The sequence below is a fragment of the Nannospalax galili genome, unplaced genomic scaffold (genome assembly GCF_000622305.1).
Source record: "Nannospalax galili isolate Female #2095 unplaced genomic scaffold, S.galili_v1.0 scaffold125, whole genome shotgun sequence".
NCBI classification, from domain to species: domain Eukaryota; kingdom Metazoa; phylum Chordata; class Mammalia; order Rodentia; family Spalacidae; genus Nannospalax; species Nannospalax galili.
The window spans coordinates 1,157,619-1,184,606 of record NW_008354705.1 but is presented as its reverse complement, the minus strand read 5'-3'; the positions used below and the strand labels follow the sequence as shown (position 1 = coordinate 1,184,606).

General features: G+C 38.1%; 1 protein-coding gene across 2 annotated transcripts in view; it reads left to right on the top strand.

Moving 5' to 3' along the window:
- The window catches only part of Tex10 (testis expressed 10), a 46,027-nt gene that overhangs the window by 5,881 nt on the left and 13,158 nt on the right, over positions 1–26,988 (top strand). For both annotated transcript variants that reach the window (XM_008851899.2, XM_029555426.1), the window contains exons 5-11: positions 5,534–5,646; positions 13,002–13,240; positions 13,827–13,962; positions 15,223–15,398; positions 17,542–17,719; positions 22,638–22,726; positions 25,358–25,491. In XM_008851899.2, coding sequence (XP_008850121.1) covers positions 5,534–5,646; positions 13,002–13,240; positions 13,827–13,962; positions 15,223–15,398; positions 17,542–17,719; positions 22,638–22,726; positions 25,358–25,491 — 1,065 coding nt within the window. The remainder of the gene's footprint in view (positions 1–5,533; positions 5,647–13,001; positions 13,241–13,826; positions 13,963–15,222; positions 15,399–17,541; positions 17,720–22,637; positions 22,727–25,357; positions 25,492–26,988) is intronic.

The window sequence follows — 26,988 nt, the reverse complement described above, 5'->3', positions numbered from 1 at the left end:
TGAAATGGTACTTAAGGGACTTGTTTTGAAGTTTGTTCTTTCACTGTTAGCTCGTCACTTACTTGCAGGGATGTGTTTTAATTGATTTTACAATTAGGATCACATTTTATTGGTTCCAGTTTTGACTGTCTTATGATTCACTGCACATATGAGCCAAAAATGAACCAAAGTACAGTGTACTTGAAGTACTGAGAAGGCAAACCGTGGATTCTGTATGATGATTTGCAGTGTAGGCTGACAGTAATACATAAGCTTCTTAGAAAAATCTATAATATCTGTAATTTTAGTGGATGTGCATATGGTCCTTGACTTAAAATGGTATTACTTTTTGGTTTGTTTTTTGCTTTAGAATGGTATACCTGCACAACCATCAGTAACGTTCAACATACTATTGAATAAATTTTGTAAGCTATGCAATACTTCATTATAAAAAGATAGGCTTAGTATATCAAATACCATCACCTATTCATAGACTAATGTAAATGTATTGAGTATGTTTAAGGTAAACTAGTGGTATTGGGTTAACTATATTAAAATTCATTTTTATTTAAAATGTGCATGCTTTCTTCCCACGGAGACCAAAAGAGGGTGTTGGATTATCTGGAACTGAAGTTACAGATGCTGTGAACTGCCATGTTGTGAGTGCTCTAAATGGAGGCCACTTGTGCAAGAGCAGCAAGTGCTTTTTTTCTAAGATTTAAAAAAAAAAATTTGTGATTTTTTTTTTTAATGTATATAATTTGATGGTATTTAAATTGCCTTCCTTATGGCCCCCCACCCAATTTAATGTACTCTGTTGTATATATAGTAAAACCTATAGAATATAATTTGTGTCCCCAAATATCTTTAAGTGAGGGTCTGTCCACATGCTTGAAAGAGACTGACTCCGCCCCACTTCTTACCCACTTCCCCTGTTTATGTTGGGATTTTTTTTCTGGTTTGAGCGTGTGTGGGACTTGTGCATGCTGTCACCATAGCTGTGAGCTCATATGAGTAACTGACCAGCTATCTGGAAAACTATTTTTTGTGGTTATCTCTGTCTCTTAGAATGTTTCTTTGTGGTCATCTACCACCTCTGGCTCTTAGAATCTTTCCAGCCCTTCTTCTACAATAATCCCTGAGACTTGGGAGGCAGAAGTTTGATAAAGGTATTGTCTGCATATTGGCCAGTTTTGGGTTCCTGTGTTAATCACCATCTAGCAGCTAGCTGCTCTCCCAGAGGACCTGGGTTTGGTTCCCATCAGCCACGTAGTAGCTAACAACCATTTTTAACTCCAGTTCCAGGGGATCTAACACTGTCTTCTGACCTCCCTGGGCATTGTACAACTTGAGTTAGTTCGCTTACATACATGCAGGCAATACACTCACACACATAAAAAGTAGTGATAAAAATTTAAAAAGATACTTGACTACAAATGAAATTTCTAGACTGTGCTGTAAATACTAGTAAACCAAATGTATGAAAAGGCAGCCGTAGTCCTAAGCAGTCAGCACCCCTGGTACCTGTGTTTAGTGACATTAGAAGGCATATTCTCACTGTTCGCTTTCGTTTCCCTTCATTGGAACAACAAGGAAATATTGGGTGACCTGTGTAATGGTTTCAGGAAATCATCTTCGGTCTCTCTTTTCTTTGGGGGGGGGGGTCTTTTTTGAGACAGGGTCTCCTTGTAGCCCCAGATGTCCTGGAACTCGAACTCACTAACTATGTAGACCAGGCTGGCCTTGAACTCACAAAGACAAAGACCCACCTGCCTCTGCCTCCCAAGTGCTGTGATTAAAGGCGTGCGCCACCACGCCTGGCCTTCCTCAGTCTTAAGCATAAATCACAGACAATGGACTACATTTTAACTTTTTTCTTTCAGTAACTAGGTTTTTCTATTGACAAATTGACATCTGGATTATGTATAGTCTTAGGAGTGGTGAGTAGGACTACTGATGCCTTTTCATAGATTTGATTTGCTAGCTAATATTTATAACACAGTTGAGAAATTTCAGTTGTTGTCAAGTATTTTTTTAAAAACAGTTGGAAGCTTTAAATTTTGTTCCAAAAAGAAATCTTAAGGTATATTACATCATAAGGCTTAGTTGAGGACATGAGTCCTTCCCAAGGTTGCTTATTTCTGATCCAGTATATGTTTTTAGAGAATACCTAGTTTTAAAAATGAAAATGCAGTTTAATAGATTTTTTAGGGTCCTGTATTAATAGTGTTGGGAACAGTGCTCCAAGTTTTATACCTTACATTTATATATTATTTTTATTTTTTTATGTATATGAATATAATGCCTGCGGAGGTCTGAAGAAGGCATTGGATCCCCTGGAACTGGAGTTAGGAATCGTTGTTAGCCACCATATGGGTGCTGAGAATTTAACCTAGGCCCTCTGCAAAAGCAACCAGTGCTCTTAACTGCTGAGCCATTTCTCCAGCCCCACATTTATATTTTAATGCTTCGTTTACTTGTTACTTTTTCCTTATGTGTTTTATTGTTGTTACCTCTTTTCATGAAAATCAGAATTTTCATCCAAAGAGATTACAGCCATTTTTTTTTCAGATATTTACTTAAAGGTTTATTAGAGCTAATTAAGTTCATTACAATTTAAATTTCAAGCCAGGTATGGTAGCATATGCCTATAATGCCAACAGCATTCAAGAGACCAAGTTAGGGCCTGGAGAGAGCTGAGCGATTATGAGCACTTGCTGTTCTTGCAGAAGACCTGGGTTTAGTTTTTAGCACACACAGAGTGACAACAGTTTTAGGAGATCTGATGCCCTCTTCTGGTCTCTGCAGGCATCGCACATACATGGTGTACTTACTTGCAGACAAAACACTCATCCATAAAAATAAGTTGAGAGAGAGATTACGAGTCCAAGACCAAAGTAGGAAGATTGCAAGTTCCAGGCTAGCCTGGGTCATGTCTGAAAAATAATTCTAGGGCTGGGGAGATAGCTCAGTAGATTAAGTGCTTGCTAGGTAAACATAAGGATCTGAGTTTACTCCTAGCACTCATGTAAAATGCTGGGCATGGTGGCACAAGTACTTAAAATCCCAGCACTGGGGAGGTGGAGATAGGTAAGTCCCTGGGGCTCAAACTGGTCAGCCATTCTAGACTACCTGGTGAGCTTCAGGCAAAAAACCAAGGTGAATGACTCTTGAGGAACAACACCCGAGGTTGACCTCTGGCCTCTATACAAGCACATAACATAAACACACACATACATTCATAATTCCTTAGTTTCACTGGCCACTTTCTTTTTCTCTTGCTGCTGGGGGATGGAACACTAGTTGTAGTTTAAGTGCTCATTAACTTCCGTGTGAGTAATGAGTGACTTACTGTATTGCGTAGCACAGATGCAGAGACTTCTGTACAGCATTCCATTACTGTAGAAGTCTTTTGAAAATGATTGTGTTGTTCTGAGCTGGGGATACAAAGGTATAAGCATTATTAAGGTGCTTGTCCTCATGGTACTGACCGTCTGGTAGAGTTGATGGTAAACAGTATAGGATTTCAGTGCTAGGAATAAAGATGACAAAGTAGAGAACATGTAGGCTATTAGATGATGAGGAGCACAGAGGGCAGGCTACTCCAAGGATAAGGCATTTGAATGTAACTGAATGAAAGAACAAATCTTATGAAGAGATTTGTAGCAAGAACATTTTTGGTATAGGGAATACAAGTATAAACCACTTAGGTGAGAGCAGGTTTGCCATATTTAAGAACTGGCAAGAACGCCTGTGTAAATGAGGTACTGTGGGAATGATGCAAGGTGATGCAAGGGAAAAGAATGATGTGTCCATATCCTGTGAGACTCGGTGGTTCCTAGTATGGAGTTTGGTTTTAAACTGAATGTGGTGGAAACATATTGGAGGGTTTTGAGCATAAGAGTATATGATTGACACTGTCTGTATTTAACTTTAATATGTTGAGTTTACAAAAACTGCAATAGTAATGAACTGCGTGCTCAGCATTTCCTCTACAGCCATTACAGGATAGCCACTTCTGCCCTACACATATGTGCACTCACACACCATCTCCTTTCTCTCTTGTGCCATTTTGAAGCATGATTTATATTTTAACCCTCCCACTGCTGTGTGGAGAATTGACTTTGAGAATAAGAAGAAAAGCAGGGAGGTCATTTGATCTGGGTAAGAGATAGTGGTGACTTAGAGTAGAACGGTAGACAGTGGATGGTGATTAGAGAGAACTGGAGCCATGAAAAGCCAGTAGTACGGCTGGATGCTTTTATGAAAGAGGCATCAAGGATAATGCTGATGGTGTGGTCTAAGGTGACTGGTAGGCAGAGTTTGGTTTTATTCATACTACATTAAGATATCTGTTAAAAATCCAAGAGGAGACATCAAGAATATATTTGTGTTTAGAATCTGGAATTCAGGCAGAAACAGTGTTAGGACTGGTAACTGCATAATCCAAATGTTGTGAAGTCAGCAAAAAGAAAAAGTACCCAGTAAAGGATATTAAGCAGGCATGGCTAATCTCTAGATGATCAACTGTTTTAGTAGCAGAAGTCCTATATCCTAGGACCCCAGTCCTTAGCACAATGGGGTGGTTAATTAATTACACTGGGTCAGGAAATTAAGAGTGTCAATCTAGAAGTAGTTTATACCCAGTTGTTTCCTCCTGGGTATAAAACCTTAAGGAATAAAAGTCCAGCATGCAGTAGAGGTACTGTTTATTATGGTACTGACCACAGTAGCTAAGTTGTGGATCATTTTAGGAGTCCACTAGTAGATAAATGGATAAAGAAAATGTGAGTATTTATATACGGTGGAATCTTATTCAGCCGTTAAAAGCTCAAAGTTATCATTTGCATGAAAATGGTTGGAACTGGATATTATGTTAGGTGAAATAAGCTAGGCTCAAAAACATATATATCACATGTTTTCTCATGCAAAATCAAGACTGAAAGCAAAAGACATGGGTATAGAAGAGGGGCTATTTAGGACGAGGACAGGTACCATAGAAAGAGGGAGAGCAGACTAGAAAATGTAATGGAGAGGTGAGTATGGTTAAAGTACATTATATACTTGTATGCAGATGTCATAATAAAACATTTTGAACAACTTATATGCTAAGAAAAAAGGGAATAATAAATTCACCAGTACTGTTAAAGCATTTTAGGGAAGTACATTGCTTTCTGAAAGTGCTAAAATATGTTTTAATGGAAAATAATGGAATTGCTAGGAATAGAATTACAATATCAATAGAACATAAAGTAGAAGGTTTCTTACGTCCTTTATAAATGCTACATTAATGGTCAAAATTCAGAGTTTTTCTTTTTTACTCTTAAATAGGAGATAAATGTAAAACAGGCCATTACGAGGAGGCAAAAGGATTTGTGAATGAAAATTGGATGCTCTTAACAGTTAATTCTGATTTTAAAATGTACTTACATAATGTAATACTAGTAGAAGTCGTCTTATGGCGTGACATTAAATATTGACGCGGTCAAATTTCTGCTTGTTACTTTACAATTTTTTCTTGTAGATTTTCTAATCTTAATCGTTCCTTCAATAGGAGTCATGGCTTCGAAAGAACTACCTTACTGATTTCAAACACCATTTTATGAGTCATTTTCCATATGCCTTAAAAGAAATAACCAGACAGCGAAGGAAAGAGACAAATAAAAGGTACTGCAGTTGTTTTCAGTGTATATGCTTGAAATGTGACATATCCTAAAATTATTAGAGAATAGCTTCAATCTGGAACTTTCTACATATACTGTGAAGCATATCTAGATTAAAAAAAATTTTTTTTTTTTAAGTTTTTTTGGTCTTTTTGAGACAGAGTCTCCTTGTAGGCACAGCCAGCCTTGAACTCACTGTGTAGACCAGGCTGACCTAGATCTCACACAGGTCTGCTTGTCTTTGCCACCCCAGTGCTGGAATTAAAGATGTGTGTCGCCATGCCTGCCTATCTAGATTTTGTGAGAATAAAATGAGCAAAGTATGGCTGATCTTGAATAAGTCACTTTTACCTCAGGACTAATATTCTCTTGATTTTTTTTTTTTTTTTAAAAAGTCTGTGTGCTGTTTTGTGCTAGATAAGTATATCAGATTACATTTGTAGAAATTGATGGGGTGGATGGCGTTTTAGGTGACGCTCTACTCTTGAATCTGCGGGTGGTCATCCTGAAGTTCATTTGGTTGTGCTGTCATTTATGCACTAAGAGTCATTATCCCCCCCAAAAAGAGATAATTGGAGAAAACTCAAAAAGAAAGGGTAATGGATTAGAGGATGAAGCCTTTAAAAAATCAGGCCTGGAAAATATTTAAAATGTCTGCTTTAAGTAAGAGCAGACTGTGAAATACAACTTTACAAACCAGTGCAAACTAGGGCAGTAAATTGTTGTTGCCCGTGAACAAACACTTGAAAGGGAATTTAAGATCTGTCAAAACATTCTCAAATATATCAGAGGAAAGAGACTAGGTGGAAAGGCACTGAGGCTCTTTGAGCAGGTTCAAGGGATTTGGTATGAATTGATGACTTCTTAGTGTGAGTTTTTCATTAATTTGCTAATTATTTTGATGTCTTACTGTAAACAATGTTGTAGAAGAAAGAAGTATTTTAAGGTCTATTATTTGCTTTCCTAATTGTTGCATTATAAATCTTAAAGCAAGTCTGTCAGGATCCAGTCAGATAAAAAATAGCATGTATGATTTTTAACAGAATTTAATATAAGTAATTATTACTTATATTTTAAATTGGAAAAAAACAGGGAAGAGGCTTGGGGGAAGGAGCTAGAACTGGCCTTGCTTGAGAGATTGGTGCTGCTTACTTAGCTCATGTTCATGTCTTCACCTCAGAGATGGAACACTTGCAAGCTGGAATCACCATGGGTACTAGAATGAATTAATACCCTGCAGAAGAATTGCTAGTTGATACTGTCAGCTATAGGCAGGGTTGGGGAAGGAAACAGTATCCTGGCTTCCTCCTAACCTTACTATTTAGGATGACAATTTCTAGATGGTGACAGTAGATGCACAATAATGCCACTGTATTGAGTACACTCAAGGCCAGTGAAGAATAGAAACCAGTCATATGGTGTAGTCCTTTAACTTTTCTGTATGCTGTCTCTTCTTAGTATAAACTCTGGTCCCTTGCAGTTTTGCTGAAATTATTCATGTTTAAATCTTCAAATACTACTCTCGATATAGCCTTGTTTATTAATATGGCATTTTTTTGTTTCTATGTTTTTGAGTATTGTGAATAGTGTTGCTTTGAACCTCACTCTAAATATCAAGTCTTTGCTCTGGAGTATTTTGTGTATATCAAAGGATATTGACTTTTTTTTTTTTGAGACAAAGTCTCCCTGTAGCCCCAGCTATCCTGGAACTCACTATGTAGACCAGACTGGCCTTGAACTCACAGAGATCCACCTGCCTCTGCCTCCCAAGTGCTAGGATTAAAGGCATGCACCACCACGCCCAGCGAAAATGTTGACATTTAAAAAATTCAATGTAGTTGTTTCTCAGAAATGCCCGTAAAGCTAAAGAAAAGGTCATCTGGGTGCCAGGGAAATGGCTCAGTTGGTAAAGTACTCACCCCACAAGCACAGGGACCTGAGTTTGGGTCCCCAGAACAGATGTTAAAAGCAGAGCATAGATAGCATAGCATGCCTATAACACCACCATGAGGGTTGAGATCAGGTTAGGAGATGAGCAGATCCCTGATGCTCATTAGCCTAGGCTAGCTGAATCTATAAGCTTCAAATTCAGTGAGATACCTTGTCTCAAATAATAAAATATGTAGTGATCAGAGAGATGGCTCAGAGGGTAAAAGTGCTTGCCTCAAAGCCTGACAATCTGAGTTCAGTCCCTGAGACTCAGATGGTGCAAGGTGAAAACTGATACCCACAAATTATCCTCTGACCACTGTAAGTGTGTGGTGTGTACATATACATGTACACACAAAATAAATAAGTAAAGTTTTTAAAAAGTGGAGAGCAATCAAAGAAAGGCACCCGGTCTTGACCTCAGCACCCCCTCCCCATGCACACATTTGCACATACACCTAGTTGCACACCGTGTATCTACCCACCGTACACACATACACAAAAAGGAAGATCATCTGGAACAGCCTAAGAGGCTACTTAGTAAAAAATTTGTTGGGTATACGGTAGTCCATCCTTACCTGTAGTCTTTTTATATTTCAGTTGATCTATAGTAGCAGATACTAAATGGATAGTTTGAGGGAACAGTTCATGAGTTTTAAATTGCATGCTTTTCTGTGGAACATCACCCTGTTCAGTCTTGCCTGGAATGAGAATCCATTACTTATTCTAGTGTATCCACACTGTAGACTTCTACTGTTCACTTGGTTGCCATTTCCATGAGGATCAGATCTACTGTCATACTACTTAGGTTCAAGTAACCCTTAGGCTGGTCACAGTGCCTGCTTGTGTAGGCACTATATCACGTGTCATCACACAAAAAATGCTTATAGTACAGTGAGATATTTTGAGAGCCACATTCACATAACTTTAATAGTATAATTGTCATATTTATTGATTTTCTTGATCTATTTTTATGTGTATGAATGCTTTGTATCATGTGCATGCAGTGCCCACCAGGGCCAGAAGAGGGCACCAGATTCTATGGAACTGGACTTACAGAAAATTGTTTGCTGCTATCTATGTTAATGCTAGGAACCAAGCCTGGGTCCTCCAGGAGCAGCTAGTGCTTCTAACAGCTGAGCCATCTCTCCAGCTCCTTCTTTATTTTTTTAAGGTGTTTGAGTATTTTTCCTGTATGGATGTAAGTGCACCACATGTGTGCAATACCCGTGGAGGGCAAAAGAGGGAAATGGATCCCTGAAATTGAATTTATGACAGTTGTTAGCTGTCATGTTGGTGCTTGGAACCAAACTGGGTCCTCTGGAAGAGCAACCAGTGCTCTTAACTGCTATGCCATCTCTCCAGTCCTTTTTATTATTTTTTTCAACTTTTAAAAATTTATTATTTTTATATTTTTATGTGTATGTGTGTGTATTGCCTGCATGTAGGTAAGTGACCCATGTCCTGCAATCCCCGTGGAGGACAGAAGAGGCTATTGGATCCCCTGGAACTGGAGTTACAGACAGTTGTTAGCTGCCATGTGGGTGGGTGCTGGGATTCGAACTGAGGTCTTCTGCAAGAACATTCAGTGTTCTTAACCATTGAGTCATCTCTCCAGTCCTGAGTTCTTACTGTTTTTAACCTCTTTATAAGTTAAATGCTGTTACAAGTGTGTTTTAAGAGAAAACCAGATTACATAGAATTCTGCATTCATGGTTTCAAACACCCACTCATGATTGTAGAATGTTTTAGAGGATGGTTAGAGTTGGGGATTTAGCAGACAGTTTCATAAAATTGAATAAAGTGAACTTATCAGTTTGAGGAGAACAAAGGACATTTGTTAGTAATGATAAAATTTGAGCTTTTGAGCAATAATAGATATTTTAGATCAGTTCCACCTAACACTGAATTTGACAGCTTAAAATCTGGCAGCCTTTTGTTCTTTATTTTATAAAAGAATTTTTAAAATTTTCTGTCTTTATATCTGGGATCATTTATAATCTTATAAAAATAAAAATGTCATTTTTCCATTTCTGTGTGTGTGTGTGCGCATGTGCACATGTGCATGCACAAGCATGAGAATTTTCAGAGACCAGAGGAGGATGTCAGGTGTCTGCTTCTGTCACTCTGTCATAGTCTTTAATTTAATTATTAATTAATTAATTATATTCATTTATTTAGTCTTTTTGAGATAGGGTCTCCTTGTAGCCCCAGCTGTCCTGGAGCTCACTATGTAGACAGGCTGGCCTTGAACTCACAGAGATCTGCCTGCCTCTGCCTCCTGAGTGCTGGGATTAAAGGCATGCACCACCACGCCCAGCCTATTTCCTACATTTTTTAATGCTACTAATGTTTAGATGTTTGCACATGTGTCTTTATCTCTATGCATCTGATTATTACTAGTCACAGTCAATTACACTCGGATCCTTGGCATCTGAGTATGGATATAAAGTCATCATGTAGATTTCAATGGTAATGTTTATCACCTCTACTAATTAACGTGAACTAAATTTTTATGCTTCCTCCTCAAATATAACTCGTTTTTTGGGGGTCTTTTTTGACACAGGGTCTCCCTGTAGCCCTAGCTGTCCTGGAACTCACTATGTAGACATGCTGGCCTTGAACTCACAGAGATCTACCTGCCCTTGCCTCCTGAGTGCTGGGACTAAAGGCGTGCATCACACCGGCTCCATCACGTTCTTCTGAGACCGAATTCTTGTTGAACCTGTGGCTGGGCTGGTGGCCAACAAGCCCCAATGGTGGTTCTGTCTCCACCTTCCACAATGCTGGGATTACAGATAGATGGGTGCAAGACTATACCTGTGGTTTTTTTTTAAAAACATGGGTTCTTGGAACTTGAACTGAAGGCCTCAAGCTTGCCCAACAAGTGTTCTTAACACACTGAATCGTCTTCCCATTTCTCTATTTTTAAAAGAATTTATTAGCAGAGTTCTAGGTTCTGTGGTTGTTTTCTTTGAGCCCATGGACAGTAAAATTCTACTGTCTCTGGGAGCCACCTTGCTGTGGGTGCTGTGAATGGAGCCCACTTGTGCAAGAACAGTAAGTGCTTTTTTTAAATTTAATTTTCGTGATTTTTATATGATTTGTTGGTATTTAAATCACTTTCCTTATCAGCACCTGCCCTTATTGCCCCCACCCAATTTAATGTACTCTATTGTATATATAATAAGACCTAAGAGTCTTAATTTGTGTCCCCAGATGTCTAGAGCCTGGTTAACCTATCAAGAGTACCCATGCTTGAAAGAGACTGGCTCTGCCCCTCCCTGCAGCCATCAGTTGCTAAAATTTCCTTAGGTTGGTGTTGTGGGTTTTTTTTTTTTTTTTTTTTTTTTTTTTTTGTCTTGTTGGTTCTATAGCTCATATATGTAGTATCTTCAGCAATAGGGTTTTGCCCCATCCAGTTCTAGTGGGTAACCAAAAGCAGGGACAGTGGCCAGTATTGTTTGAGGGTCTAAGGACCCTTGGTCAACAGCTTTGAGGAGTCCATTCCTGGCATTGGGGTTTTTTTGTTTTTGTTTACTCCATGGTGTCTGTAAAGGGCAATGTCCCCCTGTTATATATATATGTGTATACACACATATACACACTCTTAAGAAGTTTTTCTAGGGGTCTGGAGAAATAGCTCAGTGGTTAAGAGCACTGGCTGCTCTTGCAGAGGACCTGGGTTCAATTCCCAGCACCCACATGGTGACTAACAACTGTCCGTAAGTCCAGTTGCAGGGGATCCGACGCCCTCTTCTGATTTCCACAGGCATTGCACAACATGAGTGCACTTAACCTACACAGAGGCAATATACTCATAAACATAAAAAAATAAAGTTTTTCTGTAGTGGTAGGGGTTCCATATGGCTTTTTCTAAAGTCTTAGAGTGTTATGTACCCCTCCCCTCTATGGGTAATTTTATAACATTTCTGGACTTCTTTCAGTGTCAGACTCAATGCTTGGCCACTCTCCAAGTTTATGACATTTATTCAAAGTAGAGCTTAGGTTTTGATTTCTGTTCATTTTTCTTCATCATCTCTATTGAGTCACCAGCGGTTGAATCCTGACATTTCCCAATATCCCCAAACTCATATATGTTCAAATTTTAAATCTAGATAGTTTTATTTTTCCTAAATGCCCTCCCTCTAGTCCATTCCAACATCAGGTCTTGTCATTGGCCTCCCTTAGGATTGATCTAGTAGCCACACAACGTTCTTTGATAGTAGTCTGTAACTTACTTTTTCTTCTTTACCCACATAGTCGTCTTAAGTCTGAAGGAAGCTAGTAGCCACATTACTCCTTTGCCTACAGAATTTATTTTGATGTGTTTTGCCACTGGCTCATTGCCATTGGGTAGCATTTTCCATTTCCAGGTTTTTATCATGTCTAGTCCTGCATTTGATGCAAGTAACTTTATTTCCTTTCTCATGTATGTATGGTAATTCCCTTGCTCAAGCCTATACTAGGGCCATTCTTTGACTAAAATGGGTTATCTGAGATACTTGTGATTATGGTTCATCTTTTCTAAACATGAAATAGCCTCTATTGTCGAATAGTCTAAAATGAGTATGCTGTACTCATTAGGAATTTTTTGTCTTTATTACAAAATTCTATTTGAGGTATTTTGACATTTCTTTAAGTTTTGAAAGAAATGTGTTTTATTTGTATAGAGGAAATGAATTGGTCCTAATATGTGGATTATAAATTTAAATTATTTCAGACTAGTGATTATCATTTTTCTTATTTCATATATGAGCAAATTATGACCAAGAGTACTTAATGGTTCTTTTAAAACAGATAATTAGAAGTAAAGTCAAGGTTACTGTGATACTCTACTAAATACAAATACTTGCTTTAAAAGAAATCTTGAGGGGCTGGAGAGATGGCTCAGCAGTTAAGAGCATTGACTGCTCTTGCAGAAGAGCCGGGTTCAAGTCCTAGCACCCACATGGCTGCTAATAACTGTCCGTAACTCCAGTTCCAGGGGATCCGAGACTGTCTTTTGACCTTTGTGGGCATTGCACGATACGGGTGCACTTACACACATGCAGGCAATACTTCATACACAAAAATAATAAAAATATTTTTTAAAAGATCTTAAAATGAGTTTGGGTTTTCGGGCATTCTTATCAAGTTTTAAGTCTTCTCAGATTCCTGTGCTGTTACATAATGCCGTTTGCCTTCTGTGTAATAGTGACTTGAGTAATGAACTGAACCAAAGAGACTCGAATTCAGGCTTTCTTAGCAACCTTAGTTCCATAAGAATAATTTTATTTGCAGAACTGTGGCCTATATGCTGTCATCTTGGAGCTTTATAAATTCTACAAAGAAAAAGACTTTTATCCTTTGACCATTTTAAGTACTATAAATGAAGCAGTCATGGTAGACATAATGCTTTATAGATATGTATGTTTGTTTTGTTTTTAGTGTCAAGCATTGCACGATTCTCTCCAATAACGTAGATCATCTTTTACTGAATTTAACACTGTCTGATATCATGGTCTCCCTGGCAAATGCCTCAACTTTGCAGAAAGATTCCAGTTGGATAGAAACAATAAGGAAGTTTGTGACGGAGACGCTTGAAGATGGTTCTAGGCTAAACAGCAAGCAGCTGAACAGGTTGCTTGGAGTATCATGGAGGTTGATTCAGATACAACCAGACAGAGGTAGGTGATGCTGTTTTGCTCTTAAGAGAGGAGCTTCTATGCATGCTGTTAGGGTTTAGCATGATACAGTGACTTCCATCAATCTATGTAGTTATGTTAGTTGTATTCCAGCCACTATAAGGTAGCTAGCTAGCCTACATATTTATAAAGCACTCTCCACTTGAGCACTGATTGTTTGTGTCTTAGTGTTCTTTTCTTGGGGTAGCTCCATTCCAAGGAAAATCCGTAAAGATTTCTCCTTTTCCCGTCTGCAGTTTCTTCTAGCTTGAAATTGTTAGATTGTCAGTTTTAGAGTGCCTAATTTTTTTCTTTTGTTGAAATTGAAACTTTCCTGTTTGGGTTTCCTCTTACTCACCTTCCCCTGTCTTGGTTTTGTCATCCTAGGGTTGTTCCAAAAAACATTAACAATGTAATGTTTGGTTGGTTTGACTTTTATTTTAGTCATGCTGTTGCTGTTATGGATCATCAGTTTGTACCTAAGACCTGCTTTGCTACAGGAACAAAGTAAATTATTGTGTATGTGCAGGAATTTGGGGCTATTGACATCTTTGATTCATATGCAGAGTTGTTCTCTTTCTGTTTTTAGAGGCTTCAGAGACTCTCATTAAGGCAGTTTATACATTGTATCAGCAGAGGGGCCTTCTCCTTCCAGTTAGGACTTTGTTACTGAAGTTTTTCAGTAAAATCTATCAGAAAGAAGAAGTGAGATCTTACAGAGTCAGGTAAAGTTTTTTATTTCCCTTTTTTTCTCTTGAGTTATTTTTTAGTCTATATAAGTCAATAGAGTGATTTAGTCTTTGGAGAAGGTCTCTGTCTTACTTGTTCTATTTAAGAAATGACACAAAATTGAACAAATAAGGATTCTTGATAGTACTGGGAGACTATACCCATATCTGAACAGATTGAATGAAGCCTCTTATTCACTTGTAGCAAAAAGGCTGTTGGAAAAATCTACAGTAGCCACATCCTTTTCTTTTTCTTCCCATTAAAACATATTGGGACACGTGGAACAAGAGTGAGCAGTGAAGGACAGGGCGTTTCTGGCTTAGTTTGGTGTTAGGCGCAGTAGATACCACAGAAAATGAAATGAACTTTAATACAGTGAATTTGAGGTTATTTAAGATGGTCAGAAAGTATCAATGGTCAGAAAGTATCTTGAGTAATTGACAGTGACTTGTTATCCCCTAACAGGTAGGTAGTTGTGCTTTTCATTGTGAATTTTGATGTTTGTAAGATTATTGCTGTGAGGTAAGAACAATAGCTGAACTTTATAGAAAGAAGCCATGCTTCATTATTTAACGGATTTCATAAATTGGCAAGTATCTTGTAGCTAGTAGGTAGCAGAGCTAAGACATAAGTTCTGGTCTGCCAGACAACAAAGTTCATACTTTCAGGGGACAGCAAAATTTCTGTTTCCTAAAATTGATGCTTTGGAAAATACCCTAAAGAATAAAATAATAGAAAAGTCTGAGGCCATTTGTGTATTGACAGTATATGCTAAATTCTTCAGTTTATTGAATTTATAATATGATAGCTAACATTAAGGATAAGCAGTTCACATAGAATTAATGGTGTCTTCTTTCATTAAGATAAATTAGGTAATGTTCCAAACTATATAACTTCTTAATTTAGTAGTTACTAAGAGCCACTACAAAACAAAACAATGCCAGCATCTCAACAGGTTTTGGTGTATGTGTGTGTTTGAGACAAGGTCTCCCTGTAGCCCCACCCTGCCTGGAAATTGTTTTGTGGACCAGACTGGCCTCGATCTCACAGACATCCTGCCTGCTTCTACCTCCCGTGCGTTGGGATTAAAGGTGTATACCACCATGCTCAGCTCTTACAGGCCTTTACATGTTTAAGTCAAGAAATGTGATATTATTTGTATGTAGCTACTTTTGTTTTTAAATTTAAATTGGAGAAATTTGTCTCCTTGTGTTTGTAAATTATGTTCTATTGTGTCCTTTCTTGGCCCTTTTAAGATACCGGAATAAAGTGTTATCCCGTTGGCTGGCTGGCTTACCTTTGCAGCTCTCTCACCTTGGCTCCCGAAACCCTGAGCTGTCCACACAGCTGATTGATATCATTCATACTGCTGCAGCACGAGCAAATAGGGACATGCTGAGAAGTTTACAAGCTACTGCTCTCCGAATCTATGGTAAGTATTTGTTTAGTGGCAGAGGTCATCATGGGTCTATATCAGTGTAGGAAAGGAATGCCCCCTACCTCCCTTGGTCTTTTTGAAACAGGGTCACCCTGTAGCCACAGCTGGCCTGGAACTCACTATGTAGACCTGTGTAGACCAGGCTGTTGTGGAACTCACAGAAATCCACCTGCCTCTGCCCTCCTGAGTGCTGGGGCTGAAGGCGGGGAGCTCTTCAAATTTGCCTTTTTTTAGTTTACATTGGTTAGGCCATGGTTAAATTGCTCAAACAGAATACTAAACAGTAAATTCATTTTAGATATTAGAATAATTTGTGCCTTTTGCATATCCTACCCAGTCTTTTTGTGTGTGTGTGTGTGGTGGATAAATTGGTTGTTTTGAGGCATTACTTTTACAGTATGGACATAGTCTGGGCTAAAGACTTACCTAACCTTGCGACCAGAAAGTTATTGTATATGATGTAAACAAGCTTACTGAGCCGTGTTGTTCCTCTGATCCTTCCAGACCCCTCCGCACATGATAATGAATGTTGGTATGCGTGTTCTACATAGCAAATCTGTTGAAAACTTTGTGCTTCCCTATTGCAAACAGTGAAAGAAAAATGTTGTTCTGTGTGCTATTCTAGGCTTAGGATCAAAGGGCAAGAGTCTCTGGTAAGATGAGGGTGGGTCCCCACTTCTGCTTGACCATTTTATGTTGGAGCTACTATTTCAATAAAAGAACGAGCAAAGCCCTGGCCCATTAGCATAGTTCTTAGACACCTGAAAAGGTACTCAACACTTTGGGTCCACTCTTGGCCTCATGAATGCTAAGAGCCAGGCTGTCTCTTTTTAAAGCATCACTGCTATACTATGCCTTAGAAACATCACAGAGACAAGGTCTCACTATGTAGTTCAGCTACTCAGATTTGGATTCTCGTTACTCTGCCTTGAGTGCTGGGATTATAGGCATGTCCCACCCTGGCCAGTTTGCTTTTTACATTCTTAAATTATCTTTAAAGGTATTTGCTATTCATAAAGTCAAATATTAAGACATTTTGAAAATTCTTTGGTGGTAGGATAATATACTTATTTACTTCATCATATTGAGTGGCTTCAGTGACTCATACTAGTTTTCTGTTCATCTCTGGAACTGACTTAGTACTTAATATTTTGAGCAAAAATGTCAGAAGCTTATTGGCATATACATTTACAAAGTATGTATAGTTTACATTGATTGAAATATAATTCACGTTATAAATTTAATCATTTTACACTGTATAATTTAGTGAATTTTTAGAAATATATTTCTAAGGTGGTGCCATTATTACCACTGAACATTTTTGTCCCTCCCCAAAGAAACTGTGTAGTCATTAGTCATTCCTTAGTCCTTCTGTACCCTAGCCTCTGGCAGCAGCTAATCTGTTTTCTGTCTATAGGTTTGCCTTGTCTGGACATTTCTTTTAGTAGGATTATATAATTTGAGGTCTTTGCCCATGGCTTCTTTTGTTAGCATAATGCTGTCAAGGTTTATAAATGTCACAGCAAATATTAGTTTCTTACTGTTTTTTACTAGTCTGTGACATGCTCTTATATTGATGTGCCTTTTGTGGACATTGCCACCTTTTGTAGGTTATACTTTGAAACATTGCACATGTATGTGTAGCTGTGTGCATAGATATGTACATGTTTAGAACAGTTTGTGTTATGTTAGGTTTTTGAGACAGGGTCTCCCTCTATTCCCAGCAGGCCATGTAGACCAGGCTGGCCTTGATCTCACAGAGATTCACCTGCCTCTGCCTCCTGAGTGCTGGGACTAAAGGTGGTACTGCCACACCTAGCAGGTTCATATTTTAATTATTAACAAAATTATATTTTTCTTTTTCCCCTATTGTGCCTTGTACTGAATCCTTCTTCATTCCCATCGAAATTCTTAAGACCTTTGCTTATTGTGAAGTTATAGTGTCACATAAGACTAAATAAATGATTCTATCCAACATTTTAATAAATAGATTAGTAAGCCATACATGTAGTTTGTAATAACTTTTTCTATGGAATTGACAATTGAGTTTCAACGTGATTTGTCAATAGAAGTCATCCAACTACATTAGTCTGTGGCTTGTGTGTCTTTTATAGTGTAATTTCATTTTCCCCACTAGATCCACAAGAAGGTGCCCTGGTGGTTCTTCCTGCAGAGTCTCAGCAACGTTTGGTTCAGCTTGTGTATTTTCTACCCACGCTGCCTGCTGATCTGCTTTCTCGGTTAAGTCGGTGCTGTATTATGGGAAGACTCAGTTCAAGTTTGGCTGCCACACTTATTGGGATACTGTACATGAGGTATCATGGTGAAATGAACTGTATTTTAAATGTATGACTTTTCTCCCCTGTTCTTTTTTTTTAATTGAAATTGAAATACAGAGGGTTTTTAAAGTAACATTCTGTGGCCACATTCATTTACTGTTTTTTTAGTGTGGTAATTACAATTCTGCTAATATAGTCATTAGCTAGAGAAAGTTTGCTGGAGTAAGGCTGTCCAAGTTACTTGCTTAGTGATTTACATACATAGTGTGGGATAGAGTTGAAGTAATCAAAAGTGGGTAGGTAAAACTCCATTTCATGTGGTGTGTATTGTGATACGGATACCTGTATTTTCAGGGAGCTTAGGTTATTTTGGGTGGGTATGTGTGACTTTGTGTATAATGTATGCCTGTAATCTGAGGACATGTGTGCACGGGGGTCAGAAAAGGACATTGGATGTCGTGCCTTTGTCATCTTCTGCCTTACTTGCTGAGATAGTCTGTTACTGAATATTGATCTAGGCTGGCGGTTAGCAAGCTTCAGTGATTTTGTTTGTCTCTGCTCCCCACAACGCTGGGGTTACAAGTGCATGTGGCCATACCCAGCTTTTTATGTGGGTTCTAGGGATGTAAACTCAGGTCTTCATGATTGCATAGCAAGAGCTCTAAACTCCTGAGTTATTGGCCCAGCCTGGGAGCTTAGACTTTCATATAGTGAGTGAGCTGGTGAGCTAAATAAGCTTGTGAACCCAAACTAGGAATTACTAAAAATGGCTTCATTCTTTGTGTTATGTGATAATACACATAACATAAAACTCAGTGTTTCTGACATTTTTAAGGCCATAGTGTTATTCTCCAGAACTTTTTTACATTTTCATGTGTATATGTATTCATGTTTGCATGTATGTGAGCACACAGGTGGCGGGGGGGGGGCGTTGCAGATGTTTGTGGAGGCCTAAGGTGGTTGTTGAGAATTATCTTCAGTTGCTCTTTGCCTTATTCATTGAGGCAGGGTCTCAAACTCAGAGCCAGATAGCCTGCTCTGGGAATTTCCTATCTCCACCCTGGTTGGAATTGCAAGTGGGCACTTAAGTTTGTTCTGAAGATTGGAACTGTACCCTTCTTCTTTTACCTAATGGTAACCACTTTTCTACCTTTCTTGTTGGCTATTCTTGATACCTTGTATTAATAAGATCATTTTTCCTTTTATATCTGGCATATTTCACTTTGTCCTCAAGGCTCATCATGTTGTAACAGATACCAAAATTTTACTCCTTTTCCAAGGCTAAGTAATACTTCATCAAATGTATATACTACATTTTATTTCTCTGTTACTTGTTGATATATTGATTAGAGTTGTTTTATTACTGGGTCACTGTGAGTAATGCTTTTATGAATATTAGTGTACAAGTATTTCATTGAGACCTTGCCTTCCATTTTAAAAAAGGATTTTATTTATTTTTATATGTATGAATGTTTTGCCTGCATGTTAGTAGGTGTACCATGTGCATGCCTGCAGAGGTGAGAAAAGGGCATCTTAACCTCCAGATCTGGAGTTGGACAGGTGTTAACTGCTATATCAGGTCCTCTGCAAGAGTAGTCAGCATTCTTAACCACTGAGCCATTTCTCTATCCCTGGAGATTCAAGATTGCTTAACGTGTGTTCGTGCTTTAGAATTGGTCATATTTTTAAAAAGTATTTTAGACATTGATTAGCTTTCCATGATTCTCCTTCTTAGAAATAGAAAAAAGTCTATACTTTGTTAAGTATAAGCTGTTATTTAATGTGAAACTTTTAAAATGTCACTAGTGTTTCTTTAACAGAAGTGTTTTATGCTTACTAACTTCCAGTGGAGGGCACTCTGCTCCTTAACTACAGCCTTTCACACTCAGTTAAGACCAGCTTTTGAACATTTCTTGAAATTGATTCTCCTTGGAAGCTATGTTCAGTATCTTCATTAACATCAGTTGTGATTTCCTTGGGCCTATTAGCTTATCTCATCATTAGTCTCAAAAGGCTTTTCTTGTTTTCCTTTTTTTTTTCCTGGAGATTTTTAGTGACAGCAAGAAAAAGCAACTTATCTACTGACAATGACACTAAGGGTTCGTAGAAATCAGTAAAAACAGATTAAAAATGGGAGTGGAGCTGAGTGGCAGGTGCAGTCCTCAGTGGCTTGTACGCATGCATGTGCGTACCAGATCGTTGTAGTTACAAGTTCAAGTTAAAATTTGCTTTATAGTAAATGTACAGTTTATTAATAGATTTTTGTCTTTGTAAGTATACATTAATTTCATTTAGAATAATCTCTTTTTTTTTTTTGCCGGTTATGGTGGTGCACACCTTTAGTACCAGCAGAGGCAGGCAGATCTCTGTGAGTTTTGGGACCAACCAGGGTTACATAGTGAGACCCTGTATAAAAAAAGAAAAAAAAGAATAATATTAAATAAGAGCTTTTCAAAAAAATATTAAACCAATGCATTACTATATTATGACTTAGTAGAAAGTCACAATATAATGCTGTTAGATTCCTTTAGACATATTTTGAGTTACTTTCTTTTTTTCTCCAAAATAGCTCCTCCTCTGTTAGACTATGATTATATATAAGCCAAGTTTTTCATTATCTCCTATATTATAAAAGTCTTCTTAATCCCAAAGATTTTGGGTGCTGTTGTCAGATTAATTTTTCAGAAATAATTCTTTAATCTTTGATGACTTTTGTTTCATTAATTGGGCTATGAGACTAAATTCAATTTTTTTAATTTTAGTGCCCATATGGTTTGTCAGAAATGCCTGTCTGTGGGCAGGATATCACCAAAGTATATCATTCCATGTGTGAAAATCTCATCAGCTAGAAGTTGTTCATGTCCATTTTGTTTTAGCTTTAAGAGTATCCTTACCTTCTTACCACCTGTTTATAATAGTTTATTAAAGTTTCACTTTTTTTCTCTGAACCACTCTGGAACATACTCTAGAAATACAAAAGATTGATTAGAAAACAACTTCCTGAACAGGTGTGCCACCCAGTGGCAAATCCATGGAAGAGCATTTGGGACAGTTGAAAACAGTATGCCCTGCCATCTTTAAAACTATAGTCACTACGACTATGTACTGTCAAGTTTTGGTACCAGCCTCATTTTTCCATAGTCCTAGCCTGTGGCCTTTCTCACTTATCTTTCTGCCAATCATTTTTATAGCTGGATTGGATGAGTATAAAGCATAAATACGGAAATTTCTCTACAGTGTTGAATACAGTCTTTGGGAAGGGAGAAATTAAAATTACTTGGACTAAGAAACTTTGGTTTGGGTTTTTAGTAGGGTGAATGTACAGCACTGTGCCAAGAACAGTTGCATTTTGCCTCTTTTGCTTCTCCCTCTCAGACATGTTCTGGCTTGGATAGTGTATCTGGTCACCATAGTTTTAAAAACGGACGTATTTATTGCTTCTCATTTCCAAGTAAGACTTAAATGGATTTGCTGTTTTTAGCCACTGGGTGGCACAATTGCTTCTCCTATTTCCTGGGTACAAGTGGATGTTTTCTACCAGCTCTTATACACCTTTCTGTTGAACACCTGTGGCTTTTTATAATAGCCTGTGGTAACCTTCTCTTCTCCACCGTAGATGTTTGCATATTGCTTGGGAATGACACAAGAATGCTTCTGTTGTTTTAGTGTCTCCCACCATTTAAGAATATTAGCTAGAAATACAGTTCTTAGAGATTAAAAAAGGGCTTGTAAGTAAATTAGAAAACACTAATTTGTCTGACATTTACTCAGATGTCTACGATAAAATTTATGATCTTGGCCTGTTAAATCTGATGATTTTTGCTGTATTTTGCTTGTCATTTCCTCTTTTCCTAAGGAAGCCCTGCTTTGAGGGAAGTTTTTGAAGGATAACTAGTAACTGATCTTACAGCAGGAACCAAGTACTCCTCATTTAAAGATGCCTTACCTTTAGCTTTTTTCTTCTTCTGTTTCTTTTTTTGAGGCAGAGTCTCAGGTAGCCCAGGCTAACTCAGAGTCATTGTGTATCTGAAGATGAGCTTGAACTCCTGGTCCTCTTGCCGCTACCCCCCCAGTTCTGGGCTGTAGTTGTGCACCACCACACCTAGCTCATTAGCTCTTCTTTCCAGTCCTGTGCTTTAGCTGTGCTTTGTGAACGTAGACCACATTATAGCTTTCTTAAGAATAGGATCTTATAGTTGTCTTATCATTGCTTTAAAGATAAACTTTCTTTGTCTGATTAAGATGGCTTTGCTTAGTTACCTATGAAACTAGAATTTCATTTAACTTAACTTGCTCAGGGTAAGACTTTTTATATAAATCAAATAGTAAGTACATAGTGATAAGAGAGCCTGCTACTAAAAAGGAAAATTTCCCTGAATCTTTGGGTCTAGTTTTGAAATGGATGGAAATTTTGTTATGTAGTATATGTAGGTTAGTTATGCTTTGTAATGAACCTATGTAAATACAAATATTAGACTTTAAAATTTTCATATTGTAGTACTTGAATCCTTACAAATTGAGAACAGTATATACAGTGGGTTTTCCTTTTTAACTTATTGAGTTAAAGTTATTGAGTTATTTGGTTTCTTTTTAAAATTTTGTGTTAACTTTTTGTTTGTTTAAATTGTGTGTGTGTGTGTGTGTGTGTGTGCGCGTGTGCGTGTACACCCCCCCACTGTGACACTCGTGGAAGTCAGAGGACAACATGCAGGAGTTGTTTTTCTCTTCCTATGATGGGAGTTTCAGGGATTGTAATGCTTGGAGGCAGGGGCCTATAACCACTGAGCAATCTTGCCAGCCTGAATTTGTTTCCAATAAAGAGAGATGCAGGATGGGGGTATAGCCAATGGTAGAGCACTTGGAAGTCTTGGGTTCAGCCTCTAGAATCCTCTCACCCCTAAGGGAGGGAAGGGCAAAAGAATTCTGGTAACGGCTCTTCCTTTGTTTATTACAGATCATCGTTTTCCGGGTGGAACCATTCAGTTAAAGACTGGCTGGTGACCGATGTGGACTACCTCAGCTTTTTATTCTCCACACTCACAGGTAACCACGTTGACTTGCCAAGCTAAAAGGAATACCTAGTTTGAGTCAAGGGCCTAAGTAAGGTCTGCTGTCTTACCTGGTTGGTTCTCAGTTTGAAGATGATAAATAATTATCCTGGCCTGAAGTTTTAAAATGTATTATTTATAATTTACACTTTGAGGTCCCTGAGGCAGGGTAATCTACGCTCCATCTTGAAATCTCACACTGTACAAGTACCAAAAACTTTAGGATTATTTGAATGTCATGTGATTATATTTTCATTTCCTTCTTAGTCTTATATCAACTTTATTGTTGTGATTTACAGTGAACTACCTCCTTTTTTAGAAAAACAGAGATAGTTCATTTTAAAATGCTTAAAATGTTCAACTTCATATATTAATGATGCCAGGTTTTGGCTTGGTGTTTTCTAAAAATTCTATTTATCTTTAAAACAAAAATTGCTAAGATAGTAAAAAGTTTATCATGTAGTGTTACTATTGTCTAAAATGATTTTGTATTTTCACATTTCCATTTCCTATTTGAATTGTAATGATGAGCAGCTTTGAAATTTTCTGAAAACATGAAATTAGGAGTTAGTTAATACATTGGTAGAATCCAAAAGAACTTCTTGCAAAATTGAATATATTAGGATAAATATTTTGTTTTGGGTTTTTATTGCTGTTGTTATTTGAGACAAGGTCTCATTATATAGCCCTGGCTGGCCTAGTACTCACTATGTAGAATACAGTGGCCTTGAACTCAGAAAGATCTGCCCACTTCTGCTAAGTGCTGGGTTTAAAGGCATGTGCCAACCATGCCCGGTGATAATAGTTTCTTGTTACAAAGTTTTTAGAGGGACTGGAGAGACCGCTCAGCGGTTAAGAGTACTGGTTCTTGCAGAAGACCTGGGTTTGAATCCCAGCATCCACACATGGTGTCTAACAACTGCTCATAACTCCAGTTCCAAGGCATCTGACACTCTCTTCTGACCTCCACAGGTATTGCATAATATGGGTGCACTTAACACATATGTAGGCAATACACTTGTACATATAAAATAAAGAAATAAAAAGTTTTTAGCTCATTATGAATCAGTATTGTTATATGACTACTATAATAATAGATAATGCTTCCTTAGACCTGTGTTCGTAAAAGTATAAAATGACTGGAGAGATGGCTCAGTGGTTAAGAGCACTGTCTGCTCTTGCAGAGGACCAGAGTTCAGTTCCGATCACCCACATGGTGGCTAATAGCATGGCTAATAGCATTCCATAATTCCAGTTCATGGCATCATATACCCTTTTCTGGCCTCCTCAGGCACTCCATGCATGTGGTACACTTAAAATCAGACAACACACACAAAATTAAAAGCCTTTTTTCTTTCAAGCATAGTGGCCTGAACATCAAAGCACCTAGGGCTGTATCTGCTGTTGTGATCATTCTGAGAGCTGCTGGTAGGGAGGCTTTTTGGCAGATTGTTTGTGTAGGTTAGATCAAGTGTGATAGCGCCAAGAAGGGAATCAAAATATTGTCGAAAGACATAACAGATGTGCAAGGTCTTAGGTTGTATCTTACCTCCCTGCTCCCCACCCCCGACCCCCTAAAGAATACTTGGAGTATAGAGTAATTTTAAAACATTTGAAGGATATTGTATGAGAACATAAAATGTTTAACATATATGGAAAGGAACGTATATTGCAGCTATTTGTTCATTTGACTCTTTAAAATTTTATTCTATTTTATTTTATTTTAAGGCAGGGTCTCACTATACAGCCCTGGCGGCTGGAACACAATCACTAGACCAGGCTGATTTGAACTCACAGAACTCCTCGTACTTCTGCCTCCCAAGTGCTGAGATTAAAGGCGCTGTGGCACCATGCCTGGCTTCTTTAAAACTTACCATTACCTGGAAAGAGTATGCCTCCACATCCTTTAACAATTTTAAAATAGTAAAGTTGGGGACTGGAGAGATGGTTCAGCGGTTAAGAGCACTGACTGCTCTTGCAGAGGACCCGGGTTTGATTCCCAGCACCCAAATGGTAGCTACGCACCTCCCTTAACTCCAGTTCCAGGGGAATCCGAAGACCTCTTCTGACCTCTGCAGTATTGCACCATACGGGTGCACTCACATACATGCAGGTAATACACTCATACACATAAAATTAAAAAAAATAATTAAAAAGTAGTAAGGTTGCAGTAAAAGTGGTAAGAGCACTTTTTGTTGTGTTTTAGATTGGGTCATACTATGTCCTTTATTTATATCGTTAGATGAATTTAGCTGCTTTTGTTGCTAGGGTTTAATTTCTTTTTTAAAAAAACTTTATTTTACTTGTATGAGTGTATTATGCCTGCATGTCTGTAAGTGCACCTGTGTCGTGCAGTGCTCATGGAGGTCTGAAGACTTCATTGGATCCCCTGGAACTGGAGTTACAGACCAGACCTGGGTCCTTCAAAGAGCAGTCAGTGCTCTTAACTGCTGAGCCATTTCTCCTGCCCCAAGGATTTCATTTCTTAAGACATAGCATGAGATGAAGAAACTCAGAAAACAGGGTATCATAAAGAAGAGTTGTGCGCGTCATCTCTTTTTAAAAATTATAGAGATTGTTACTGCTCTGTGATTTACTTTTTAGTTGGCTTTGTCTCCTGCATTAGGCTTTTCAAAAGAGGAATTGACCTGGCTCCAGAACCTTCGAGGAGTTCCGCATGTCATCCAGACCCAGCTCTCCCCTGTGCTTCTCTATCTTACAGACTTGGACCAGTTCTTACACCATTGGGATATAACAGAGGTAACAGTGCATCCCAAAAGAAGTTGTCATTCCTAAAATCTTCACTACCACTAGTTGCTATATGTGAGATGCTGTTAGACATAGAGCAAGATAGGAAATGATCTTGTCTGTAAAAGGGCTAGGGACAGATGTTGATAATGGAATAGTTAAATCATGTATTTTGAAGAGGAAAAGCTTCATGGCAGAGGAAGAATTTAACTTAATGAAAAAAACTCAAGTAGGAATTGTCATCTCTGAGTTTTTAAAACAGAAAACATTGTTCACTGTTTTTTTTTGATTTTTAGAATTAATGTGTATTTTGTTAAATGGAGGCTTAGAACTGTGCTGTTTTGTAGATATTTTAAATATTTTGTCTTGACCTTAATTTGACTCAGGTCACAAGGTTAGGGTCAGACCAGTGGCATTCAGCCTGTACTACCTATGGTGGCTGCTATCATACTTATTTGTAGGTTCTTCATAAATACTGATTTTTAAGAAATTTGTTACTTTATGTGTATCCATGTATTGCCTGAATGTATGTAGGTGCACCAATGTCATGCAGTGGCCATGAAAGACAGAAGATGGTATCACATCCCCTGGAACTGGAGTTATGCATGGTTGTTAACCGCCATGTGGGTGCTGGGATTTGAACCTGGGTCTTCTGCCAGAACAGCTAAATACTGATTTTTAAAAAGTGAAAAGAAAAAATGCATTGAGTAATTAACCTAATCATTTAACACCTGAAGTTTACTTGATAACAAATGACAAGAACCCTTAGGTTGAGGTTTCATAAGACGTTAAAAACTAGATTTAGGAATTGGGTTTGCTAAGAATTAGTAATTGTCTTAATGATTCTAATGTGTTTATTAAAAAACTTGTGACATTCCAAATTATTGTATGGGGATTTGTGGACCAAGATAGGTTTGCCATTGTCTAGTTTGGTGATTTAGACAACTCATAAACCCTTTTTGGCTTTGTAATTCAGGCTTTCATTAAATAGTAATGTCTGCACTTCTTTAGCTTCTAACTGGCTATATACATGTGTGAGTGAGTGACAGGGTGTGTGTGTGTGTGTGTGTGTGTATACATGCATATGTGGGGCTGGAGAGATGACTCTACGGTTAAGAGCACTGACTGCTCTTGCAGAAGACCCAGGTTCAATTCCCCACACACACATGGTGGCTACGAACTATCCTTACCTCTAGTTCCAGGGGAATCCGAAGCCCTCTTCTGACCTCTGTGGCATTGCATGACACAGGTGCATTCACATAACATGCAGACAATATACTCATACACATAAAATAAAGTGTATTGTCTGTGTAAAGCCACCATGCAGCTGTCATGAACATGTGATCCCTAATTGAATGTGAACCCCAGCTATTTCTGAGATGAACATTTGGCAAGGCCATGTACTAAACTTCAACGTTGCTGTCTTTAAAGAAGTTAAGGCATAAATTAGGAAGGTATAGTTAGTTTTTGAAGTTTTAAAGCAAAGATTTCATTTTTCTGTTAGATAAA